Raw genomic sequence first — 27,855 nt, forward strand, 5'->3', positions numbered from 1 at the left:
TCATATATCTATTTGGAGTGTATCTGGGTATATTGTGTGTGAGAAAATAATAGGGTTTGGGGAACATCCAAAGGGGCCCCCCCCACACACATTGATTGGATTAAGATTGATTGGATTGGGGGCAGCTAGATGGCACAGTGGATAATGCACTGGCCCTGGATTCAGGAGTACCTGAGTTCAAATCCAACCTCAGACACTTGACACTTACTAGCTGTGTGATTCTGGGCGTCACTTAACCCCCATAGCCCTGCAAAAAAAAAAAAAAAAAAAAGAAAAGATTGACTGGATTGACTGACTGATGATTAACTCACTTAAAGTTAATTCAATTAAAACCATACCTGCTCTGTCTCTCTCTTTCCTCTGTTGCCACTGCCATCATGGACACCAGCCGCATGCAGCCCATCAAGCTGGTTCGGGTCAAAAAAGTTCTGGACCGGACCGATTCTCAGGGCCAGTGCATCCAGGTGCGTGTGGAGTTCATGGACAACACGAGCCGCTCCATCATCTGCAACGTGAAAGGCCCCGTGTGGGAGGGAGACGTGCTCACCCTGCTCGAGTCGGAATAAGAGGCCCAGAGGCTGCGGTGAAACCCACTGGTGGAGGCCCCAAGGCTGCTGTTTGTGGAAGGACTGCTAAGAGATATGTAAAATAAAGAGTTTTGTCTAAAAAAACCTCAAAAACCCCAAACTAAAAAACAAAACCACACCTGCCTGGCCCTCAAGAGGGTGTGTTCTCAGATGGTATGAACTCTGACCTCAACACAGGACCCCCCTCAAGTCCAGTGAACCAATGGATTTGGTTGATGCTGGCCAATTAGCTTGAAGCAGTGTGTAAGGACCACCTCTCCTTGGGACCCAGAAAAGGCTTCCACACAAAGTTACTCTCGGTTAGACTCTCTCAGGTGTTCATGGTGGCAGAAGACTTGGAGGAAGAAGCAGGCCAGGCTGAGCTCTATTTTTCCTCTAGGCTAGAAGGCCAAGCTGAGCTCTATTCTCTCCTCTAGGCTAGATAGGCCTTTTCTTAACTTTCAGAGCCATGTGTGCTCTCTTTATTAATATTTATTAAGATGAATGCCCCCAAACTGGTGCTAAAGCTTCTAAATTATAAGTAACAAGTATATTAGAAACCCCAGCTAATTTTCCCCAAACTTAGGAAAAGGCGACCAGATAGAGTTTTACTCACTACAGGTGTGAGGTATATATAGCTCTAAACCTAATTTCTGCCAGACTCCTTTTCAATTTCACCAACAGTTGTGTGTGTGTGTGTGTGTGTGTGTGTGTGTGTGTGTGTGTTTTGTTTTGTTGCAGGGCAATGAGGGTTAAGTGACTTGCCCAGGGTCACACAGCTAGTAAGTGTCAAGTGTCTGAGATCACATTTGAACTCAGGTCCTCCTGAATCCAGAGCCAGTGTTTTATCCACTGTGCCACCTAGCTTCCCCCAACTAATAGCTTTTGTAGATAAGATCTTTGAGTTTTATCAAACATTGCACAATTAGGTTCATTGACTTAGTATGTGCTTAGTATCTAATCCATTCCACCAAGTGCTCTATTTTTTTTTTTTTTTTTGCGCAGGACATTGGGGGTTAAGTGATTTGCCCAGGGTCACATAGCTAGTAAGTGTCGAGTGTCTGAGGCTGGATTTGAACTCAGGTCCTCCTGACTCCAGGGCCGGTGCTCTATCCACTGTGCCACCTAGCCGCCCCCAATTGCTCTATTTTTAAGACAATGTTAAATTGTTTTTGATGATTATTGCTTTGTAGTATAGTTTGAGATTTGATTTGTCTAGGCACCGTTCTCACTTTAAAAAAACATATTTCCTTTAAAATTCTTTTCCTTTTGTTTCTCCAGATGAATTTTATCATTTTATCTAGTGATATAAAATAATATTTTGGTAGCTTGATTTGGCATAGCACAGAATAAATACTATCTTTTTAAAAACCAAATCTCATTTGGATAAAATGAGATAATATATATGTGTGTGCATATATACACACACACACACACACACACACATATATATATATACACATATATAATATATAACTTCACAAACCTAGCTAATTTATGATCTTTAATACATTGGCTTGACCTTTTGTTCATTTTAGTCATTTCAGTCACGTCCACCTCATTTTACAGATGAGGAAACTGAAACTTGCCCAGAGTCACACAGCTAGTAAGGGTCTGAGGACAGATTTAAACTCAGGAAGATAACTCTTCCTGATTCTAGGCCGGGTACTCTATCCTACTGCAATTGGTATTTTCCCAATTATTTCTTTAAAGAGAATTTTATGGTGGCATTCATATGATTTCTGTGTATGTCTTTTTTTTGGGGGGGGTGGTGATGAGAATTAAGTGACTTGCCCAAGGTCACACAGCTAGTATCAAGTATCTGAGACCGAATTTGAACTCAGGTCCTCCTGACTCCAGGGCCGGTGCTCTATCCACTGTGCCACCTAGCCGCCCCCAATTGCTCTATTTTTAAGACAATGTTAAATTGTTTTTGATGATTATTGCTTTGTAGTATAGTTTGAGATTTGATTTGTCTAGGCACCGTTCTCACTTTAAAAAAACATATTTCCTTTAAAATTCTTTTCCTTTTGTTTCTCCAGATGAATTTTATCATTTTATCTAGTGATATAAAATAATATTTTGGTAGCTTGATTTGGCATAGCACAGAATAAATACTATCTTTTTAAAAACCAAATCTCATTTGGATAAAATGAGATAATATATATGTGTGTGCATATATACACACACACACACACACACACACACACATATATATATACACATATATAATATATAACTTCACAAACCTAGCTAATTTATGATCTTTAATACATTGGCTTGACCTTTTGTTCATTTTAGTCATTTCAGTCACGTCCACCTCATTTTACAGATGAGGAAACTGAAACTTGCCCAGAGTCACACAGCTAGTAAGGGTCTGAGGACAGATTTAAACTCAGGAAGATAACTCTTCCTGATTCTAGGCCGGGTACTCTATCCTACTGCAATTGGTATTTTCCCAATTATTTCTTTAAAGAGAATTTTATGGTGGCATTCATATGATTTCTGTGTATGTCTTTTTTTGGGGGGGGGGTGGTGATGAGAATTAAGTGACTTGCCCAAGGTCACACAGCTAGTATCAAGTATCTGAGACCGAATTTGAACTCAGGTCCTCCTGAATCCAGGGCCAGTGCTTTATCCACTGCGCCACCTAGCTGTCCCCTCTGTGTATGTCTTGATAGGTAAACAAACTCTCAAGTATTTGTACATTCTGTACTTATTTTAAGTGGGTTTTCTCTTTCCAGCTCTTTTTGCTGAGTTTTGTTGATAAATATTTTATGCCATTCAGTACATATGTTATTATTATAAATGCATTGTTTATTTTACTTTTCAGCATAATGTAGTTTCCCTGGTAGTCTCTTTTAATCAAGTGTATTTTTGATATTGCTTTGTCTGAGAAAATAATTGCTATCCCTACTTCTCTTTAGTTCAGCTGATGAGTAGTAGATTTTGCTTTAGCCCCTTGTGACATGTACAACTTTGTTTCATGTGTGTTTCTTGTAAATGGCATTGGGATCTGCTCTCTAATACATTCTGATATCCTCTTCTGTTTAATGGGTGACATACCATTCACATTCATACTTAAGAATTTATTTATTTCCTTCTATCCCATTTTCTTATACTTTTTTTTCTCTACTTTCTCTTTACAAAGAAAACTTCAGTGGTGAGAGGAGTGTACCCAGCACTAGTGCTTTGTGATTGATACAATCAGTTTCTATTCCCCTAACTTTCCTTCTAGCTGATTAAAATGGAAAATATTTGTTCCAAAGCGTTTCCAAAGTGTTCTTCAAGTTCTTTTCTAAGTCCTTATTGAATTAACATTTTAATAACACCTTATTCTATTAGAGGTTCTTAACCTGGGTTATGTTAAAAATATTTTGCACCTTTACTATCACTTCTATTATCACGTAACATATGCTTTCCAAAAAGCATTGCAATTGTGTGCTATACAAAATCCCACAATAAAAAAACCACAGAGATTATGGGGGAAGTGGCATTAGGGAGCCAACACTCAAAAACTTTATCAGCTACAGAGTAAAAAAAAAAAGATAGGAACCAAATAAAAACAATAGCACATAAATACTATAATAAATAGTGGCAACATCCATAAGCATGGCTTGTTCCTTGTCTTGGGCAGCAGCTTAGCCTGTACTTAGTTCCCAGGTTCTTGAAAGCAGGCTGGCAAAGTCTTCTGAAAGTTTGGGGAAGAGAGGTTGTGGTGGTAAGGGCCCCCAGCCCTCCTCCCCACAAAACTCCTGCTGCAGCAGATATACAATAAATACAATAAAAATAAATAAATAAATACAGTACTTTCCCTAGACAAAGGTATTAGAAGGGTGGTAGTTTTTGAGTTATTGTGACATGGTGCTGTTTTCTCCATTCTTGATGGTTCTCATGGAATAAATTGCACAGAAACAACATCAAAATTCAAGTTATACTCAAAATGTTTGCTAATATAAGTTTTGAGGAAAGAAATTCACATTTATAAAATGCAGAACTGACTATATTTCCATATAATTAGGGTTTTTTTATGTATTCAGGAACACTTCTGAGGAGAGGTCCATAGACTTCACCACACTGAAAAAGAAGTTCAAGACACAAAAAAGTTTAAGAACTCTTGTTCTAGATAAAAATATACTTGTCTATAACTTCTTCTTCTTCTTCTTTTTTTTTTTTGGTGAGGCAATAGGGGTTAAGTGGCTTACCTAGGGTCACACAGCTAGTAAGTGTAAAGTGTCTGAGGCTGGATTTGAACTCGGGTCCTCCTGAATCCAGGGCTGGTGCTTTATCCACTGTGCCACCTAGCTGCCCCTATAACTTCTTTTTATTTGTGTATTTTAACAGTTGTTAATAGTGGGTTGTAAAAGAAGGTAACTGTTAAGTGATCTTAAGATACAAGCTTAAGTGAATTGCTGGTAAGTTGGCCCACTGGGAGCTTGGGAGTGATAGATAAAGATTCATTGTAATAAACATTCTAAAGCAGGTAAAGTTAGCCTCTGAATCTTTTGTTCTTGGAAAAATGAGTTAATTGATAAGTTTGTCTAGTAGGAGGGTGGGTTGTTGGGTTAGCTTCTCCCTCCTCTCCACAGGAATATGAAGAAAAATCTCTGTATTGGGGCAGAATCTCAGGAGGGGACTAGAACGTAGGTCATGCCTGGTAAGAGGAAGAACTCTGCTGGTAATACCCAAATTCCAATAGTAGGGACAAGAAGGAGCCATTACCCCTTCCTATTGTTTTCACTTTCAACCTTATAACCCAGGTAGTACAAAAGTTATATGATAAACTGCATATAAATATTCTTGCTCTATTAGAAAAATTCAAATTTTAATATGGTCATTAAGCAACATCAAGCAGTCCTTATCATACTTCTCCAGTGTAAGTTTCCTAATCCAATGTCACAAAGAAAAGTTTGTTGAATTGAATTATTATTCTACAAATTGGTTATGCAAAGAAGTTATGAACATCTATCTTTAAAGTTACTCCAGCAACTTGTGAGTTCAAAGAGATATTATAGTTTCTATTTTATTCATTAAAAAAATACAACTATGACAAGAACTCAGAGATTTTCAGAGTTGTCAGGGACTGCAAATTTTAATACAATTTTATTTTACATATAAGAAAATTCAGGCCTAGCCAGATTAAGTGACTTACCCAAGGTCCCACAGCTAGTTAGTTCAGGTCTCCTGACTCCTGCTGGATTAATTATTCAATCAACAAGCATTTATAAACTACCAGTGTATGCCAGGTACTGTAAATCCTGGGCATACAAAGACAAAAATGAAACAATCCCTACTCTTTTTTTTTTTTTTTGGTGAGGCAATTGGGGTTAAGTGACTTGCCCAGGGTCATACAGCATACAGTGGATAGAGCACTGAATCCAGGGCCAGTGCTCTATCCACTGCACCACCTAGCTGCTCCAATCCCTACTCTTTTAAAAAAATTTTTTTAAATATTTATTTATTTTAATTTTTCTCAATTACATGTAAAGATATATTTTGAGTTCCAAATTTTTCTCCCAACCTTCCTTCCCTCTCCTCCCCTGAAGCCAGTAAGCAATTTGATATAGGTTATACATTACAATCATGTTAAACATATTTTCACATTAATCAGAACAAAAGGAAAAAATGCAAGAAAAAATAAACAAGAACAATAACAAAAAAGCAACAACAAAAGTGAAAATAGTATGCTTCAGTATTGTGAATATGGAGAGCATTTTCCACCATAAGTCTTTTGTCATTGTCTTGGATCATTACATTGCTGAGAAGAGCCAAGTCCATCACAGTTGATCATCACAAAATGTTGTTGATACTGTGTACAATGTTCTCTTGGTTCTGCTCATTTCACTTCACCAATTCATGTAAATCTTTCCAGGTTTTTCTGAAATCCATCTGCTTATCATTTCTTACAGCACAATAGTGTTTCATTACATTCATATACCACAATTTGTTCAGCCATTCCCCAATTGATGGGCATCCCCTCAATTTCCAATTCTTTGCTACCACAAAAAGAACAGCTTTAAATATTTTTGTACATAGGGGTCCTTTTCCCTTTTCTGTGATCTCTTTGTGATACAGACCTATTAGTGATATTGCTGGGTCAAAGGGTATGCACAGGGGCATGGTTCCAAATTGCTCTCCAGAATGGTTGGATTAGTTCACAGCTCCACCAACAATGCATTAGTGTTCCATTTTCCCCACATCTTTTCCAACATTTATCATTCTCCTTTTTTGTCATATTAGCCAATTGGAGGTGTGAGGTGGTACCTAAGAATAGTTTTAATTTACATTACTCTAATCAGTAGTGATTGAGAACATTTTTTTTCTATATGGCTGTAGATAGTTTTAATTGTATCCTTATAGATTTGACTCAGTTCTCTATATATTTTGGATATGGGGCCTTTATTTGAAACACTGTAAAAATTGTTTTCCAGATTTTTGCTTTCCTTCTAATCAACAATCCCTATTCTTAAGGAGTTCACATTCCATCATTGTATATCACTACCTCATTCTTACAGGTACATACAGGTAAATTGGAGAAAGTTGGTCCACATCTCAAGTAAGTGGGCACCAATACATTTAATTATTTTAAAAAATTCTAATCGGACAATTCTTTTTTATTTAGCATTTTATTTTTCCCCAATTACACAATACATTTAATTATATATCCTCACTCTCTTGCATTCCACAATCAATCTGTGGCCAAGTCCTGTTGATTCTAACTTTGCAAAATCCTTCTTATATGCTCTCTTCTCTTCTCTGACACTGCCTCAAACCACCTCTGTGCAGGTCTAGACTATTGTAATGACCTGCTGGTCGGTCACTGTCTCAAATTTCTCCCCCTTCCAATCTCTTCTTCATCAAGCTACCAAAGTGACCTTCCTAAAGTGTAGATCTGAGGACGTCGTGTCCCCCCAAAACCTAATTAAATAAATTCCAGTAGCTCTCTATTCCAGTCTCAAATAGAAAGCCCTTTGATTTTTAAAGCTCTTCACAACCTATCCCCCTTTTACTTTTTTGATTCGTAGACATTACTCCCCTTCCCATACTCTTTGATCTGGTGGAGTTGTTTTCCCTCACATATGACTATTTCCCAAATTCCATGCATTTTCAGGGGTCATCTCCATGACTGGCATTGTCTTTCTCTTTCTCTCTTCCTTCGGGCCTCCCCAACTTCCTTCAGTCTCAGCTAAAATCCTTCCTTCTAAAGGAAGACTTTTCCATTCCCCTTCATTCTAGTGCCTTCCTCTAAGATGAAATCCAATCTATCCCATCAGTAAAATCTGCTGCTGTGCTCCACAGGACGTCAATCCTGTCCGTGGGGTTTTCTTGGCAAAAATACTGGAGTGGTTTGCTATTTCCTTCTGCAGATGATTTAATAGATGAGGAACTGAGGCAAACAGGGTTAAGGGTCACACAGCATTTAAACTCAGGTCTTCCTGACTTCAGGCGCCGCGCTCTATCCACTGCACAACCTAGCTGCCTCGATGAATAAATGCCTATTCCAGCAGGAATGGAGGAACGCCTGCAAAGGCACAGGGTCCAGGAATCGGCAGGATGCTTGCGGTTACCTGGCCCTCCCTACTAGGTAGAGTGGGTGACTCAGCTTGGAGCAGCAGCTCATGGCAGAGCTATTCCCCGGAGAGGGCGGGGCGTAGTTCCTCGGCGACCAATAGCGGAGCTCTCTGGGGCCCCGGGAAGCCAGAAGGCGCGGTTGTGGCCGTAGCCCCGCCCCCTCGAGCCACTGCCGCCTGATGCGCTGCAGAGGTTTCAACTGCGGACTCTTTCTCCGGGTCCCGGGACCTCAGAGGCCCAGGAGTCCTCAATTCCTACTCTGTTTCCCGCTGCCATCTTCCCCAACCCTCTGCCCGGGCCATGACCCAGAATTTCTCCCTAGCCGACTGCGATGTGGTCGGCTTTGACCTCGACCACACTCTGTGTCGCTACAACCTGCCTGAGACCGCCCTGGTGAGTGGCGTGCGCCGAACCCCACGCCGGGCTTTGCGGCGATTCGAGCCAGGCTGCGCGTGCCCCACTGAGCCCCGGGAAGCCTGGAGAGGGATGGGCCGGGCCATGTGGAAAGGTGTGTGTGGGGGGAACCCGGAACTCTGGCCGGGCTAACTCCTCCTCCTGAGAAACACTCCTGCTTTGCTTGAACTTGAACTTGGCGCTTCTCTGCGGGCTTTTTGGTTTTGCTTTGCTCAATGAGCGCCGTGCCTGATTTCCCAAAAATCACTGTCACAGAAGTAGCGAGAACTTAGCGTCTAGACGTCTCTTAGAAGCTTAAGTGGCTACTTCCTAGCCCCTGAGACAGTGGGCAAGTCACTTCCCCCTTCAGAGCTTTAATCTTAGTTCCTTCGCGTTGCTATTCCTCCACTGTTCTAAGAATCAAATGAGAGAATTGTAGAGCACTTAGCACAATGTCTGGCGTATAATAAGTGCTATGTAAGTATTATAATTATTGGTTTTGCCTTTCTGTGAAATCCATGAAAGCAGTACCCCCAGGTTGTTTTGTTTTGTTTGTTTTTATTTTTGGTGAGGCAGTTGGGGTTAAGTGACTTGCCCAGGGTCACACAGCTAGTAAGTGTCAAGCGTCTGAGGTCGGATTTGAACTCAGGTCCTCCTGACTCCAGGCCACCTAGCTGCCCCTGTTTTGTTTTGTTTTGCAGGTCCCCGTACAATGCCTGGCACACAGTAGCCCTTATAACAAATGCTAGTTGACTGAACCTCAAATTTCTTCTCTATAAAATGGGGAGGATTGGGGATTAGCTGTGTCCTGTCCACCTGACTGTGTTGTAATAAACATTAAGGTGTTGTACCATTGTATGGTATGGTTATGTTGTGGGGAAATAGGATAGGGGGTTTGGGATTGGGGTTGGGGTAAGAGTCCTCTTTAAAGAATCACACCCTCTTGCACACAAAAGCAATAGAATAAGATAGTAGTTTATTTAGGGGCTGGGGAAGGGAAACCAAGAGAGAAATCCTTGGACTTCTTCTCATGGGGAGAAGGCATGGCACAGAGCGTGGCTCTGAGATGCCAATCTCCTGGAGCAGGAGACAGGCAGATAGTTTTATAGAGGACTGATGGGGATGATCATCTGACTGTGGAAAGTTCCCTTATTGAGGGAGGACCATCCCCAACTAGTGGTGGCTGGGAGAGTTGGGTGAGGGGTGGCTGCAAATCTCTCAGGCCACCTCTCTGCTCCTCAGGTCACAAAGGCAGCAGCCACACCTAATCTTATCTCCCCAGGGGTGAGAGAGACTAGAATGAAGGGTGGGGGTCCCGAAGCTAGCTCCATTTCGGTCTAGTATCTCTTTAGGTGTGTCTGTCCTTTGATTTGGTTTCTCAAGGAGAAGGTTCTTTGATGTGTGCTCTGGGCCCATAACAATTATTAAACAGCATCTTCCTTAAACAGCAGGTTGAATAATCTGAAAATGAATTAATTTGTGACCTCACAGAGAAGCTATATTACTTAAGTGACACCAGGGAGAGGAAGCAGACTGACAAAAGGGGACAATCCCCCCCCCCCCCCCCCCGCCACCCCGCCACCCCCCAAAGAAGAATGATTGTTGTTGAAACCCTTTTAAAGCTAAACCAGTTGGTTGTACTGTTGAATCCTTGATTTTCTTTTTTTTTTCTTTTTCTTTTTTTTTCGTGGGGCAGTGAAGGTTAAGTGACTTGCCCAGGGTCACACAGCTAGTAAGTGCCAGGCATCTGAGGTCATATTTGAACTCAGGTCCTGCTGAATCCAGGGCTGGTGCTTTATCCACTGCACCACCTAGCTGCCCCCAAATAATTTAGGTTTTTTTTTGTTTTGTTTTGTTTTGGTGAGGCAGTTGGGGTTGTGACTTGCCCAGGGTCACACAGCTAGTAAGTGTCAAGTGTCTGAGGCCAGATATGAACTTGGGTCCTCCTGACTCCAGGGCCAGTGCTCTATCCACTGCACCACCTAGTTGCCCCTTGATTTTCTATAACTGTGGAAACTTTCTCCCTTCTTACTCAAGACCAACCCTCTAAACCCTAGCTTCTTAAATTGTCGGTTGCAGTCCCTATATAGGATCATGTAGCTGAATGTAGGAGTTGAAAATTTTTGCAACAGTAAAAGGTTATATGTATACTTATTTTATATACCTAGGTCGGTAAAAAAATTCTCTGGCAAAAAGTGGTCAAGTGGAAAAAGTTTAAGAAGCTAAACAACTACTTAATCATTTTGTACCTGGAATAGAAAGAAATAGCAATTATTAGGCACTTTGTTCCCAACACTTAGCTAAGCATTGGGGGTCACAAAGAAAAAATTGAGTCAGTCCCAGCTGGCCAGCATAGCTTCTTTATTCCTTGCTAAAGAAAGACCTGATTAGCACAAGCCTTTCTTTAGCCAGGTCAAGTGTATAGCATATAGGTCCTTCATGCAAGAGAATATGAATTTCCTTTCTGTGTATTTCCCTCACCCTTGTTGCTGCTTTGCTTCCTTCTCTTAGGCACTTGCCTGAGTTAATTTGTAAGAGCAAAACTTAAGGATTAAAGATTAAGCATCTTTTTTCAAATACATCTTTTCTTTTATATGAATGAGTTGAGATAGAAGGGAAGAAAAAAATTGTGACCTTTGAGTCATAGTTTTTTTTTTCTTTTAAGTTCTTTTGGCAATTATTTTCTACCTGTCTGATCCATTTTTCTCCATCCCACTATGTACTGTCAATTTCCATATCACCAAATAATTGCCTATTGGCTATTTCAAACTGGATGCTCCCTTTGCCCATATTTACCCATACCTAGAATGCCACCCAGAGTTATTCTGTGTTTATTTTGCATATATTCCTTATATGCTTATTTATGTTCTCTTTCCAACAATTAAAACATGAACTCCTTGAGGGCAGGGGTACCCTCCTTAGCTTTGTTTTGTCTTTGTATTGTGGTGAATAAAAACTTATGGGCTGTCCCTATAATTGGCCCAAGTTTAGGGAAAATTAGCTGGGGTTTATCATATATTTGTTGCTTAGAAATTAGAGGCTACTGCACCAGTTTGGGGGCATTAAAGATTTATTAAAGCATATTAAATATTAGTAAAGAGAGCACACATGGCTCTGAAAGTTAGAAAAGCCTAGCTAGCATCTACAGGAGGAAGAGAAAACTGGGCCACGTGGCCTCTTCTTCTGTGTTCTCAGGCCAAGAGAGAGATCAGCGAGCATAAGCTCTCTGAGGGAAGGGGTATCATTCAAATCTATTTGGATCACTGGATTTGAGGGTGGTTCAGTGCAGTTGTGCTGAAGTCAGAGCCCAGAGAACAGATTCTCTGGTGGGAACAAGGCTTTCAGGTGGGTATGGTTTTGAGTGAGGTAACTTCCTGACTCTGGGCTGGCCTTAAGAAAGGTCTGGCCAGTCTCTCAGCCGGGGCCTCTGGGAGTCCCCAAACCCCTATTGTTAATAATTTTCTCATAATCCCCCCTGTGCTTCATTAAAAAAGATCAGTTCTTAATTGAAGCAGTGACTGAAATTACAATTATAAAGGGTTCTATGGTGATTAACAATGTAAGGGTAAATAAAAAGAGAGAAAACAATTTGAGCGATGTATTGACAAAAAAACTAAAGGGGACAGTCCCCTTTAGGAGGTAGATATTACAAATAGGAAAAGGAAAATGTTCATTTAAGTCTTTGAAAGTTTTATCTCAGATGATTCTTGGGATGTCATCTGGGTGTAGCTCTGGATTCTGGCTCTGGATTCTGGGCATGGTCTCGGGTGTGGTTGTAGAAAAGTCTCTCAAGTGTGGATGGAATTTGGAATCAGGTGCCCAGAGAACAATGGGGATTGCCTGGTTCTCCATGCTGCAAGAAAGTTTCCTACTGTGAGATTTAAAATTGGATATACGAGCATTAAACTCCCTGTTTTAACTTTTCCCATATATATCTCTCAGACCACTAAGAAAAAGAAGCCTCTGAGCTTTAATCAGTGAGGGATTCGTTTTTATTGCTTGGGAATTAATTAGACAACAAAAAGTGATACCAATTAGGGAAATAGGAAAGTAGAAATGCAAATGAATAATCTTAGATCTAAGTTTAGTCTATATTCCTTTATAAAACTCACCGAATCCCAAACTGCCCGCCAGTCCGAGAACCAGAGCTGAACACCAAATGCGTGCGCTGCCACAGCTAAGCTGAAAAGCCAGAGGGAGCAAGAACTTCTGTTCCTCCCTCAGTTTTAAGCTGGCATGCCGGAAGTTTGTCAAGGACCCCTCCCCAAAAGGGAGGTCCTTCAAAAGCTGCTTCAGTAGCATGCGCTCAACTCTCAAATGATTCAGCTAAAACTTCTGTTTTTTACCACACTACAAAATTGATCTTAACACAACTTTAAATATGTTTGCCAATAACCAAATCAAACTATAATCCCCGCTGTGGAGAATAAATTGAAAAGGTATAATATAAAAGTTGTCAGATTAATTTTAGTTATAATAACTTCTTGTGTTTTTTTTTTTTTTGCGGGGCAATGGGGATTAAGTGACTTGCCCAGGGTCACACAACTACTAAGTGTCAAGTGTCTGAGGCCAGATTTGAACTCAGGTACTCCTGACTCCAGGGCCGGTGCTTTATCCACTGCGCCACCTAGCCGCCCCATATAATAACTTCTTAACAAAAGTGGATATCCCCTTAAGTTATTTGCAAAACAGTCCATAAGTAATTCTGTTTATACCCTTCTTTAATACAGGGCTAAGACAATTGTGATATTAATTAAGAAAAGGATTTATATCTTGGTTTCATCACTTTTTGCCTAATTATCCTCATGCCATTATGAGAAAGTCAAGAATCTAATATAACTGGTAACAGATGTCAGTTTGAAATTCAACATCATGTTTATGTTTATGTTTTTGGGGTTACCTTAAAAGAATAGAAAAGTAAGGGAAATGAACATTACCAAGCTTCGTGGCTCTGCAGACAGCCATTGCAATATGTGGAGGGGAAACAGAGTCACGCATGGGATTGAGACATCCATGGATGGCATCAGGCATATAGGAGGGCAAATTGAAGTCAGGCGTAGAATTCTCATAGCCCCGGTGTATGGTGCAATGGGGCGGGGGAGGGGGAATTAAACTAAGAGAATCCACCCTCAGTCCTTGCCAATGGCCCTTCTCTTGGCCTTTCCCAAGGCAGTGTAGTACCTGGACTTCGTGTGTGTTACCCATCCTGTGATAGTTCAATGCTCACTTTTATGTATTCCCCTCATGGATGGATGGCATCTTGGCTGCTCTGATCTGATAACTCAGAATAAAGGCAATTAAATTAAATTAAATCTCATACCATTTGAGATTCCCATAATTTGAAATTCCCATAATCCAAGGCTCATATGGATTTAACAAATGACAATATTGATGAAAGCAAGAAATATGAATTTGTTTGGACTCAGGATATAATTACAAATAATCATAATCACATAGAAAATAGATGACAAATATAAATGACAACATTATTCATTAACATATAATTTCCATGAATGCATTAATTAGCAAAATCATATCACCTTGATATTCAATGTATGCTGTCCATGAATCCCTTATTTATAAGCCAAGTCTATATAATCATGTTCTGCATCAGCACTATGAACTGACAACAGTTTTTCCCTTTTTGAAAAATCAGAATATATTTTAATACAGCAGTTAAAACACAGTCTCAAAAGAATAACAATACCCATAATAATAAAAACCAATTTAATTAAGACTACTAACAGACTGGACCCCTGTAGCCAGACAAACCATGAAGAGGGGTCCCACTGTGAGTCCTTATCAGGTATCTCATGAGTTTCTCTTGCAAGTTGCTGAATATCTTTCATAATTAGTTGAAGCTGATGAACACACTGGTAACAATTTCCCCTGATCTATTAATATAGGAACAACAGGCATAAACTCCTCCTGAAGCTGCAGTGGCTAAGGCCAATCTTTTCTGTAGGACTGTTTTTGCTAATGAGTCAATCTCTTCCTGAAGGCAAAGATAGCTTTAGTCGTCTGAGCAATAGCTTGAGATGTTATTTTGGGGAGGTGAATGGCACAAGAGGGCTGAGGATCTCAGGGTCTGGAAAGGTAAAACTTTCAGATTCCACCATCCTTTCCCCTCTCCTGCACCGTCAGTCCTCTATACTTCTCTGGGAAGATCTATAACTGCTTTGATTCTGCCCCATTGAGGGAGTTTCTAAATTCACCACTTATCATCTGTCTAAGCTCCTTTTGCCTAGTCCTGCATTCCTGCATTGTATGTCCCTGTCTATTGCAGTAGTAGCAAAATCTAGGGTGTTGATATTGATTCTTGACTGTCTGGCCTCACTGCCTCATGGTTTCCTGTAACAGAGCCAAAATGCTCTGAGCTGTGGTCGTTTCCTCAGCCTTGTCTTGCAATCCCTTCTCCTTCTGACTGTCTCTTTCTTCCCATACCTTTCCTTCATAAATGTGTTGCTATTTCTTTAATTCTATCTGTACTCAGGGCATTCCAACACTGCCTTTCAAAGTATTTCTGTATTTCTGGCAAGGATTGGTGAACAAAGTGATTAGAAATGAAATGTGCATCTGTAGGATTTAATGGATCTAGTCCAGCATATTGTTTAGCACTCTTACATAATTTATCATAAAATCTATTAGGTCTTTCCTTAGGTTCCTGAATGGTATTTATAAATTTTTGCTAGTTATCAGTTATGCTCGCACAAGATTCCATTGCCTTTAACAATGGTTCCCTTGCTTCCTGTAAATTATCAAAATGCTCAGGGATATTGGGGTCCCAGTTAGGGTCATCTAAAGTCCATCACATAGCAGCTTTTCCTGATGTGACTAAAGGGTTTGCTGCATCTATAAGATCAGTAACATCACCCCAGATGGGCTGATATCTTCTAAAAACTGCCCTAAACTGGCTGATAACTATTGTGGGATCCTCATCAAATTTAGGAATATCTCTTTTCCATGAACTTAAAGTCCTTTGGACCAAAAGGCTTGTATTGTCTGAGCCACATTATAGTACCCTTGTGATCATGGGTGAGGATCTCTTGAAGGGGAAGGAGTTTGGGCTTTTCTGTCTCCTTTAAAAGTGAGTTTTCTTCTGCAATTAACGTAGCAGAAATAGAGGGAGAGTTATAGCCTGGGGTAAAGTGTCTCTAGGTAGGGGATGAAAGGAGGGGGGAGGGGAGTTCACAAGAGGGGAAGCCGGATTCCTCTTATCCTTCTTTTTTTTTTTTTTTTTTTGGCAGGGCAATGAGGGTTAAGTGACTAGCCCAGGGTAACACAGCTAGTAAGTGTCAAGTGTCTGAGGCTGCATTTGAACTTGGGTCCTCCTGAATCCAGGGCCAGTACTTTATCTACTGTGCTACCTAGCTGCCCCAGAAGAAGAAGATGATGCCTCACTGTTTTTTGGGGGGGGGAGCAATGAGGGTTAAGTGACTTGCCCAGGGTCACACAGCTAGTAAGTATCAAGTGTCTGAGGCCAGATTTGAACTCAGGTCCTCCTAACTCCACTTGAGTTATCCACTGCGCCACCTAGCTGCCCCCTCCTCTTCTCCTTCTGAGTAACTGCAGCTTCCCAGCAGTTCCAAGAGGAGCTGTGGCCATGTGGCCAGGAGAAATAACAAGATGTGTGTTCATATGGAGATTTCGGGGAAAAAGGCATAGTATTGGGATTTGAAAAAAATGCGGGAGGAGTAGTCGAGGGTGCATCTGAAAAGTTACAAGTTGGGGAGGAGAAGATAGAAGCTGCCTGCTCGCCTGTAAGCTCCTACCTGTCTCGCCAGTCTGTAAACTCCTGGCTGTCTGGAGCTTTCAATCTGTAAAGGGGTTTTACAAGATCCCCCAGGTTCGTTAAGTCCCATGTGGAACAATCTGTAAGGGCTTGCCCTCTCCCCAACTGCTTCTCCCAGACTAACAAGAAATGAGATTAAAAAGCCTCCTCTCAATTAAAGCAAAAACCAGGGTTTATTGATTAGAATAAATTTAGAAATAAGGGCAAAGAAAAGCAAGAAATACAACCTGTAAATGTGATGCATGGACTCAGCTGCTTTGCCTTTAACTTTCTCTATCCCCCTGCATGTCTCTCACCTGTGGATATGGTTGGTGGCTGGCCGCAGGCCACTGCCGCCACCACCACCTGCACTTCCTCTCGTCTCCTCTCCTCCCCTCCCTCTGTCGCTCCTCTATCCTTCTTCCTTCTACCGACCCCCTTCTCTCCTTCTCCTCTCTGTTTTCTGCGTTGTCTTCACTTCCTCTGCTCGCCTACCCCCCAGAATTTAAAAACAAACAAACAAACTTCTCTCACAGGAAACTCGGGCTGACTGCCCACGTACCCCAAGCTAATTTGTTTGCACCTCTAGGAGCCGTGCCCAAGGCTGGTTGGGGTATGGGGATCCCTTGTGTACCCTCGCTTGGCAGAGCGAGCCGGCACTTGGGTTTTCCGTGCATACCCCTGGCTGGGCGGAGGGACCTGGGGCTTGCCTGGGTTTCCTGTGCATATCCCCACTGGGTGGAAGAAGCCAGGGCGTGATACCCGAGGCTTGGGTGCCCAGGGGTGCGGAGGGAGCCATGAGGGGCGTCTCCAAGGCTTTCTAATTTTAGCCAAAGATGGGGTCCTGAATCACAATCAATTCTTACATTTCCCCCCTTTGTTTTGACAAGAAACACGGGGTGTTTTCTTGATGAAGCAGTAAAATAACAGAATATTAAAACATATGCTAGGGGGCAGCTAGGTGGCACAGTGGATAAAGCACTGGCCTTGGATTCAGGAGGACCTGAGTTCAAATCCAGCCTTAGACACTTGACACTTAACTGTGTGACCCTGGGCAAGTCACTTAACCCTCCTTGCCCTGCAAAAAAAAAAAACAAAAACAAAAACCATATGCTAATAACAATATAGGAAAGGGAGAAAGGGAAAATTTTGTCCAGGGGGCAATCCCTCATGGACTTGTGCTTTGACAATGTCTACAGAGGGAAGGCCTCTGCAGAAAATACATATTACAGATGGTGTATATAGTAACAGAAGGAAAAAACAAAAATGTTCCTTTAAAGTCCTTGAAATCTTATCTATGTTGAGTATTAAGATGCCATCAGGGGGGCGGCTAGGTGGCGCAGTGGATAGAGCACTGGCCCTGGAGTCAGGAGTATCTGAGTTCAAATCCGGCCTCAGACACTTAACACTTACTAGCTGTGTGACCCTGGGCAAGTCACTTAACCCCAATTGCCTCACTAAAAAAAAAAAAAGATGCCATCAGGGAATATAGATTCTGGTATGGATTCTGGTTGTCTCTGGATACTTTTACTTCTTTAGCTGTTGAACTGCTGGATTTTCACTAATCTTTAGTATGGCATTATTAAAATGTTCAAATTAAACAGTAAAAGTTTTTCAAAATATAACTCATATAGAACAAATTTAAACTTGACACATACAGCATATTACAGTCCCCCCTTTTTAGGATACTTATACCCATATTCAATACAGAGTTGAGGCAGTTATGACATAAATAACACTTTTCACCATCACATGTCAGGATCAGAGCCAAATTTAGTAATGTGTCCGTGATGACACCTGAAAATGTTATGGAAAGGTTACCATACCACATCTAGTGGTTCCGTTGATATCCAGTAATTGTGATAGGCTTCAGGTGGATGGTTTCTAACCATGCCACCAGACAGAATGAAAAATCCAAGTTAAGTTAAACCAGGTGCATGTGTTGGAGTTACCATGACACCAGGCCATTTTTGGAGTGAGAGAAAGAAACTAGATTATGTCCAGCAATTGTTCTCTACATAGCTGCTATCATAAGCAAACTGTGGACCTCCTGAATATATTTGGCTGTTCTCTCAGCCACATCAGGACATCTTATGTATACCTGTCTCTCCTCCTGTTGTACATATATTCTTTCCAGGGCCTGCATCGTGGAGTTGAACCAGCTCTGTCAAGCTCAGTGTAAGAACAATTAGTCTCTGAAATAGTAATTTCCATAATTCATAAATCTCATATTAATTTCACCAAAGACAATATGATTGTAAAAATGCATGTTATGGGGGCAGCTAGGTGGCACAGTGGATAGAGCACCGGCCCTGGAGTCAGGAGTACCTGAGTTCAAATCTGGCCTCAGACACTTAACACTTACTAGCTGTGTGACCCTGGGCAAGTCACTTAACCCCAATTGCCTCACTGAAAAAAAAAATGCATGTTATGCTGCATAACTTAGGACATACTTGTAATATATACAATAATCCCAAACCATACCCAGAGTATACATTGTCATAATGACATATAAGTGATAAATGAATATAAATGGCTGATAATATTAAACATTATTACAGAATCTTCATTAGACAAGTAAACCATATCATCTTGTCTATGAGTTCTCTAGTACAATGACAATAACATATACTTATAATGATAAACAATTTATCAAAAGGAACATCAGTGAGACTCGATGTTCATTAATTGCCTTACAAATCAAGCAATAAGGTTCAATAACCCTTTCTAGAAGTTAGAGCCATATGTTCTTGGTGGAGAAGTTCTTCACCTACAAATGGTGCAGGTGGTGAGGACCGAACTGGGGCCAAGCAGGAGCAGCAACACCAGTGGCCTGGGGCCGCAGGGAATATGAAGGTCAGACAACCGGGACGTGGTGCTGGTGACAGCTTCAATTCTGCTACAGCTGAAAGATGCTGGGAATCCAGCTGTAAAAGGTTCTGGGACAGAATTTTTTGTTAGAGCTATAAGAGGCTTAGTAATTTCATCAAAAGAGGGTATCCATTGCCTGCAATACCCAGATGCTCCCAGAATGGCCCTTAGCTGCTTCTTAGTTAATTCTGCCACTCTTTGGGCTTTACCTGAGACTCCTACCACATTTAAAGATCCAATAGCATTGCATCTAGGGTCTCCTTTACTCATTAAGACTGACATAATTTGTGTCCCCAACTTTGAAAGTCACATGGAGTTTGTTACTCTGGGGAGGAGAATGGATTGGTATAAGAGGGTTAATATGTTCAGGGTCTGGAAACATAAAACTTCCCATGTCTATTGTCTATTACTCCCCTGTACAACATCATTTCTGTGTCTCCCTCTGAGGGATTCTGGAGTTACCTTGATTCTGATTCTGTCCTTCTATACCTCCCTGATAGGGTCTACTATTATTCTGATTCTGTTTGTAATAAGGCCTGTAATTGCCTTGGTTGTTTCCTCTTTGGTAAAAGTTTCCATAATTATTCCTATTCCCCCTGAAAAAATCTTTTAAGACTCTCAGTCATTGCCTGCCTAAGTTCCTGCTTTCTAATTCTACATTCTCTCAACAGGTGTCCTTGTTTTTCACAGCATTGACATACCCTGGCTCTAATATTCCTTAGTCATGTGGCTCTGAGTCTTCCTTTGCTCATGTGTAAAATGACAATCCTTGTGTCACACAAAGCTATGGGGGCACAAACTGTCTGGCAGAGAAATTAGGAGTTTTGTACTGATTTTTAAATGCCTGACCTGAAAGCACTGGTGCCAGGATGCTTCTGTGGGTATATTTTGTAGCATCCTGCATGGGCGGGGGGAATTTCTGCTGACCTGATTTTAAAGAATGGTCAAAATCTTTCTGAACTCTGATCATTTCTAGCAGAGAGAGCGTCCCACATGGCTACAATTTTTTCTCTCTTTCCAGAGTTTTATGAGGAAATGCCATGCAACAATATTAGTAATGGAGAGAAGAAAAATTACAATTACTAGAGCTCAAATTCAGTCAAAATGTTCCCAGTAATATTAACCATGGTCTCAGTGGGACTACATCCTAGAAGTAGTGTCCCATTTTAAGATGAGCAGAAGGAGAAAGATGAAGACCATAGAAAGTTTCTTTAGTGACAGGGAAGATTGAGGCATACCCTCAGAAGAGGATAGCAACATCAGGGCTCCTACATCCAAAGTTTCCAAGAAAAATATGAATTGGTCTCAGGCCACAGAAGCACTCAAAAAGGACTTTGAAGATAAAGAGAGGTAGAGAGAAAAGTAAGAAAGGCAGAGGAAAAAATAAAAAGAGAAGTTAGAGTGATGAAGGAGGGTCTTGAATAAAAAATCAATAACTTGAAAAGCCAAATTGGCCAAATGGAAAAGAAGGTATAATATATAATATATTCATTCATTCATTTATTTTTTGTTTATCTTTTTTTTGTGGGGTGGTTGGAGTTGGGTGACATGCGTGAGGTTGTGCAGTGTCGTGTCTGAGGCTGGATTTGAGCTTTGTCACCTAGCTGCTGGTAAAATTGAGGGATGAGAGGACTGCATTGGGGGAGGGGGAAGGGGAAAGAAACAGGAAAGGGCTTAGGGAGTGGGGGGGAGAGATGGGGAGGAAAAGGGCAGTGAATGAACCTCACACTCCTCAGAATTGGCTCAAAGACCTTAATCTCATCAGAGTTGGCTCAGGGAGGGATTAAAATGTGTACCATGTATCATGTGCCACATATCATGCACTGTGTACTCTGTACCATGTATCATGTACCATGTATCGTGTACTGTGTACCGTGTATAGTGTACTGTGTACATGTACCATATATAATGTATTGTGTGCTATGTATCATGTACCATGTATCATGTATCATGTACGGTGCATCGTGTACTATGTAACCATGAACTATGTAATGTATACCATGTACCATGTAACAATGTATCGTGCACTGTGTACCATGTAGCATGTACTATGTATCATGTATTGTGTAATGTGTACCATGTAGCATGTACTGTGTTGTGTATTATGTGCCGTGTATCTTGTACTTTGTAGCATATATTGTGTACTGTGTACCATGTACTACGTATCAAGTGTCATGTACTGTGTATCATGTATCATATACCATGTACCATGCATCTTCTTTAGGCTAAACACTCTTAGTTCCTTTAGTTGGCATAATCTTAAAACCTTCCACTATTCCATTTGCCATTCTCTGGATATGAACAGTGCTTTGCATGTAGCATGTAGTGCATGTATCATGTATCATGTACTGTGTACCGTGTATCATGTACCATATTGTGCAATGTGTACCGTGTATCATGTACCGTGTATCATGTATCGTGTACCGTATACCATATACCATGTACCATGCATCTTCTTTAGGCTAAACACTCTTAGTTCCTTTAGTTGGCATAATCTTAAAACCTTCCACTATTCCATTTGCCATTCTCTGGATATGCACAGTGCTTTGCATGTAGCATGTAGTACATGTAGCATGTAGCATGTACTGTGTACTGTGTACCATGTATTGTTTACTGTGTACCATGTACTGTGTATCATGTATTGTGTGCCATGTACTATGTACCGTGTATTGTGCACTGTGTATCGTTTACTGTGTACTGTGTATCATGTACCATGTATCATTTATCGTGTACCATATACCATGTACCATGTACCATGCATCTTCTTTAGGCTAAACACTCTTAGTTCCTTTAGTTGGCATAATCTTAAAACCTTCCACTATTCTATTTGCCATTCTCTGGATATGCACAGTGCTTTTCCTAAAATGTGATTCCCATCCTGTTTTGGGGTCTCCCGACTTACAGTTGAGTCCTACCTATCATGTACCATGTATCATGTACTGTGTACATGTACCTTGTACCATGTGCTGGGTATCATGTGACATGTAGCATGCATCGTGTACCATGTACCATGTATTATGTAACTGAGAACCATGTGACATGTAACAGTGCAATGCGTAACCATGTAACCATGTGTCATGCAACATGTACCATGTTACCATGTACCATTTACCCACTGCTAGCCACATATTTCCAGACATTTGGAGAAGCAAATTATATGTAACACCCCAAATAACTGGGGTTTGCTTGACTTGTACATAGTCTGTGTTCAGTTGGAGTTCACTTGGAACTTATCTTATTAATCCAAGGTTTCATAATCAAGGCTGCTCCGAATATACATCAAATTCAGTGTTGTTTAAAAAACTGTCCTGCTTTTGTAAGTAGATATGTGCGTGTACTCTAACATGTACCATGTACCATGCAACATGTACTGTGTAACGTGTGCTATCTATAGCATTCTTCTTTCTCCAAATATACAAATATACAATAAGTGCCAAATATACAACAAGCATAATTGCTTCTATGTGATACACTTGTGGCACACATATGAATATTCTAGATATGAGACACCAACATATATATTCTGTAGATAGCTATGTGATCATTTAATCTCAGTGTTTACTTATCAGCATCAATGCAGAGAATTTTCATATTGAAAATCCCTTACATTGATGGAATTAGAAGTCTAGATTTAAATAAAACAAAAATGTTTAAAATTTTCTTTATCATAGCTCTTTGATATAAGTTCTTAAATTTATTCTCACAGGAGAATTAAACTTCAGACTTTCAAATCAGAAATTAAAGTTTATTTTCAGTAGATGATTCCATATATAAACTCCGTCTTGAATATTTTAGATGAACAATTTAAAATTTAATATGATGTATTATTATTTACATTTATTATGCTGTATTTTTCTCCTTCATTTTAGCTTATCTATGATAGCTTTGCTCAGTACTTGGTAACAGAGAAGAAATATGATAAAGATTTGCTAACTGCACCTTCAGAGGACTGGGATTTTTGGTGAGTTTTTTTTTTTTAATACTCTTTGTATTCTCTATGGACATTGTTCTCCTTTGCTTGTGTAATTTTGTACAAAGGCAGAAAGTGTCATGTAAAGTTGTTCCAACTGATTTTACACTGGTCTATAATTTCATCTATAGCATATAGTAGAAATTTGTTGTTGTTGTTGTTGTTAGAAATAGACATGCTTGGAATACTTGTGTAATTAAGCATTTTTTGTTTGTTTGTTTAATTTGAGGTATTAGTTGACCTCAATTAAGAGGTTGTAAAGAACTGGGTTTTTTTTCTAAATTAAATTTTTGCTTTCACATTTCTCTCTTCCTTCTCCCCTTCCCACACCCATTAAGAAAACAAGAAATACCCAGTATACATATATAGCCATGCAAAGCATATTTTCACATAAAGCAATATTTTTGACATTTTAATATTTAGAAATATGAATTTGTTTCTAAGTTACCCTCACTATAAAGATCAAAAGAGGGGCAGAGAGATCACATAATTTCATGCAGGTACCTCAGCAATTAGTACATTCAGTTGATACATATGATGAACAAACAAATGAATATTTTTTAATTGCCTTGATTGCCTGCTTTGGGATTACCATGTGTTTGGTTTCAGTTTTTTAAAACAGTAAAATTGTTATCCTACTTTAAATTGTTCAGTTTAACATTAATGGCGCCCCCATCCCCCCACAAAAAGAATTATGTGATTATGGAACAGTGTTTTTCAATTATATTAAATTCGGCAAATGTTTGGTGAGGCTAATCTCACTTGTAAATGGAAGAAACAGGTATTTTACTGTATGAAATTAGTGATTATAAGGATTAAGTTATGAACTGAGGTAAATAACATAAGCACTGTCATTTTGGTAAAATCTCTTGACAATTTGTATTCCTACCTTCCTTTTATGCTAGAGAACAAAAATTCCCCTGTGTCTTATATTTATTCTAAAATGCCAAATAAACATCCTGTTTGGCCTATTCTTAATAGATAGTAATAATGAATCTGGCTCAGAGATGGAGGTCTGATGTAAAATAAAACCAAATAAATTTCAAAGAGCTTAGAAAAGGAGCTTCAAAATTGGAAAATAATTTAAGTTCAAAGGAGAATTTTAAAATAAAATAAGTAATAACATCATTACTTCTTAAGTCTCGGGTTTTTAAATGTAAAAAGTTTTTAAATTTAAAACTCAATTATAGTGGCATTGGTCATCCATCCCCAAAACATGTGACTTATATCATCTCTGGACCATAGGTCCATGATGGGTTTGTACTTGATGTTTTTGGAATAAAGATCTGTCTGATTCATACATTTAGTGGTTCTACCTTTTAGCAATGTAGTTGACCTTTTGAGGTCCTGGGGCATGTTTGTTGTCACTTTTTTCTACATTGTAGTTATATTTAACTTTTTATGAAAATATCTTCCTTTAACTTTTTAATGGCCTATCATTTTATTCATCATTCAGATATATAAGCAAAGTAAAGTCCCAGTTTTAGTAACCAGTGTTTCCGTATTTTAGTTGCAAGGGCTTGGCATTGGATCTGGAAGAAGGAAATTTTATTAAACTTGCAGGTGATGGAACTGTTCTGAGGTAAGTTAAAAAAAATTAGTTCTTTGGCCAAAATAACTTACTCTCTCAACTGTCTTGACTTTAACAATACTTGCAATTCAACATATTCCAAAAGTTGACCCACTTGTCTTTGTTACCTTCTAAACCCCATTCGGCTTTCTTTTATGCATTTTTTAATGCTTTATTCTTTCTTTTTCCCTCCTTTTGTCCCTCCCTTGTGCCCTCCTTTGTTTCTCCTTCCCTCCTTCCTTTGCTCTTTTCCTTGTCTGCTCCCACCCAAAAAAGAACATGCAAAAAACCCCCCTCCATTTTAAGTAATTAACAAAACTATACAAAACAAGTCCACATAGACCATTGCCAAAAACATATACCTCATTTTGTACCTCTTGTCCATCATACCTCTGTCAGGAGGCTGTTCTCCTTGTTCAGCTCATTTCACTGCATCCGTTCATACAAGATTTCCCAGGTTTTTCTATATCTGCTTGCATTACATTCATAAATTGTGCTGTTCCCTGTGACAAGTAAAAAATGTAACACAGGCAAAATGAGATACGGTTTTCTCCAGGGCAAGACAACTATTTGTTAAGAATAATAATAGCTGGGGGCAGCTAGGTGGTGCAGTGGATAAGGCACAGGCCCTGGATTCAGAAGGACCTGAGTTCAAATGTGGTCTCAGACACATAACACTTACTAGCTGTGTGACCCTGGGTAAGTCACTTAACCCCAATTGCCTCACCAAAAAAAAAAAAAAAAGAACAAAAAATTTCTGAAACAGCTCAAAAATGCTTTTCAAATGAAAATAAGTGAGGTAGAATAAAACTACAGAAAAATGGAGTGAGAAACTCACAGAACAGATCAGAGAGTGGTTATTTTCCTAACTGTCTCCTATGGAAAAAACAGTGAGGATCTCACAGAACAGATCAGAGAACAGTTAGGAAAACACAACACCAGTTTATTTGTCTCAAGAACAAGCAGGCATGCACATATGGAGACTTATTCCAAAGAAGTAGTTCAAAGACTTCTTTCTTTTTTAGTGAAGGTATATAAACTTTTGCTGCTCACTGGTTCCAGACTTTAGTTTAGTCTTAGTAAATTTACTCTTGGTAAATCAATCAGATCCAGATTGATTCACTTTCAGTTTTCCTGGCTTTTTAGTACAAGATGTTATCAGTTCCATTAACAAATCATTTGGATACTTCAACTTAAAAGCAGACAATATAAGAAGAATATTTGAAGTACAAATCAGTTTGATAGTTCAAACTTGAAAACAAACAATATGACAAGAGTATACAATTCAAAAGGGGTTGTCACAGATAAGAACACCTCTAGCAGACAAAGGTATTCTTTAGAGAGCCAAAAAATCTACCAGTTATCCTGGGGAAAAACAGCCATTAGATAGGGACTTATCTGCTAGCTATAAATTCCCAGACATTTGGAGAAGCAAATTATATGTAACACCCCAAATAACTCTGGGGTTTTCTTGACACATACTTGTACATTGTCTGGGTTCAGTTGGAGTTCACTTGGAGGTCATTTTATTAATTCAAGGTGTCATAAAATTCTTTTGGATAATAAGGCAGTTCCATCAGATCCAGGTGGTTTATATATTCATCAACCATCTCATTTGTATCTAGATTATTAAATTTTACATAACAATATCATCTCTTCATACTATAACGTAAGCAATTTATCCTTTTTTAGTCCTTTTTCATTGTTTTTTTGTGTTTACTCTTTTAAGTTTCATCACTCCTGTGTTTGAACTTGTTCAATTTCTTTCATGAGACGGGGGTATTAAATTCTCTGTTTCTTGTTCCATTAATCTAAGGGTCTTGTATATTTGTAAATATTTGTTCATTTAAATTGTTAGCAGTTGCATTTCATTTGGCCAAATAGTTTCTAATAATTTCCTTTATTTTATTCCTTATTTGTTATAAAGTTTGTTGCATTTCTGTTGCTAGTAATTTGATTTTCCTCTCTTTTTTAATCAGACTAGCTAATGGTTTATCTCTTTTATTAGGGTTGGTGTTTTTTTCCCCAAAACACCAGCTCCTATCAGCTTGGGTTTTTTGGGTTTTTTTGCTTTCAATTTTGTTAATGACTTCTTTGATTTTCTGTATTTGTATTTTTATTGTTAGGCTTTTTTGATTTGTTGCTTTTCTGTTCATGTTTTGTTTTCTGTTGTTTATTTTTTGTTACATAACCAATTCATTAATCTGTTCTTTTAAAGATATACATGTTCCCTTAAAAACTACTTTGGCTACATTCTAGAAGTTTTGGTATATTGTTTCATTGTTTTGTTTTGTTTTGTTTTCGGGGAGAAAATAAGACACTATTTACAGTAATAACATTTTAAAAATTCAAACGGATGACCCTTGTCCTACCCTCTCCCTTCCGCTCCAGGTCCCACTGTCCCCTCCTTGTTTCTTGTCTCTCCAAAATCTTGAAGGAGCAAGGAGGCAGTACCTCTGCCTGCCCCCTGAGCCACAGGGGAGAGGATGGAAAGGGGACCTGGCCCTCCTGTCTGCTTCCCCAGGTTCCCCTTAGAACAGGTTCCATCAGCTGGGAGTGGGGTGAGGGCCTTGGGGTGGTTTGTCTGCTGGCAAATGCCTCCTCAGGGCAGTTAAGCACCGAGAGGCAGGAGAGAGGCTTAGAGGTGGCAGGGGCTGATGAAGCTTAAGTGTCTTTGAATGAGAAGGATTGTGATGGGGAGAAAGGCAGAGGAGTCCAGGCAGCTGGGGGGGTGGGTGGCAGAGACTCAGACTCTCTCTTCCCCAACTAATTTTGGGAACTCGGTTTCTCCAACGTCAGTCCCTGGAGTGGCTGCAGCCACCAGAACAGGAAGCATCCCTAGGGATGGAGCTCATGGGAGGCACTGGGGACCAGGAAGGAGCCCCCTTCAGTGCCCAGGGGGACTTTCCAAAGCTTGTAGCTAAAAGAGGCTGAAGGGAGAAAAGGGGAGCTAGACAGTCTGGTCCCTGGGGCCTGGACCCCTCTACGGTCTCTCTGCTGGAGAGCTAAGGGGGATTACTGTGCTTCAATGTAAATGGGGGGGACAGGTATAGGATGATCTGGCTAGGAATCAGCCAGGCCCCAGCTCCCAGGAGGCAGCCTCCAGCTCTCCACCTGCCTCCCTGGGAAGGTGTGCTGTGTG

The 27,855-nt window shown here is 40.0% G+C and overlaps 2 protein-coding genes across 4 annotated transcripts in view; both read left to right on the forward strand.

The window, feature by feature from the left end:
• Positions 1-377: 377 nt before the first annotated feature.
• LOC122752845 (40S ribosomal protein S28-like) lies at positions 378-566 on the forward strand. Its single transcript, XM_043999784.1, has one exon. The coding sequence runs from the start codon at positions 378-380 to the stop codon at positions 564-566; it is 189 nt and encodes a 62-aa protein (XP_043855719.1).
• A 7,740-nt stretch (positions 567-8,306) lies between these two features.
• The window catches only part of NT5DC1 (5'-nucleotidase domain containing 1), a 252,923-nt gene continuing 233,374 nt past the window's right edge, over positions 8,307-27,855 (forward strand). For 2 of the 3 annotated variants that reach the window (XM_044004362.1, XM_044004363.1), the window contains exons 1-3: positions 8,307-8,531; positions 23,043-23,134; positions 24,654-24,725. In XM_044004362.1, the coding sequence (XP_043860297.1) occupies positions 8,439-8,531; positions 23,043-23,134; positions 24,654-24,725 (257 nt within the window). In that variant the 5' untranslated portion in view covers positions 8,307-8,438. Of the gene's footprint in view, positions 8,532-8,570; positions 8,647-23,042; positions 23,135-24,653; positions 24,726-27,855 lie in introns of those variants that run through there. The other variant, XM_044004364.1, reaches the window with a different exon arrangement.

The sequence above is a fragment of the Dromiciops gliroides genome, chromosome 4, assembly GCF_019393635.1.
Source record: "Dromiciops gliroides isolate mDroGli1 chromosome 4, mDroGli1.pri, whole genome shotgun sequence".
Taxonomy (NCBI): domain Eukaryota; kingdom Metazoa; phylum Chordata; class Mammalia; order Microbiotheria; family Microbiotheriidae; genus Dromiciops; species Dromiciops gliroides.

Bases quoted from the DNA above. Each gene is read 5' to 3' on its own strand.
- LOC122752845 (XM_043999784.1), top strand. From the start codon at position 378: ATGGACACCAGCCGCATGCAGCCCATCAAGCTGGTTCGGGTCAAAAAA.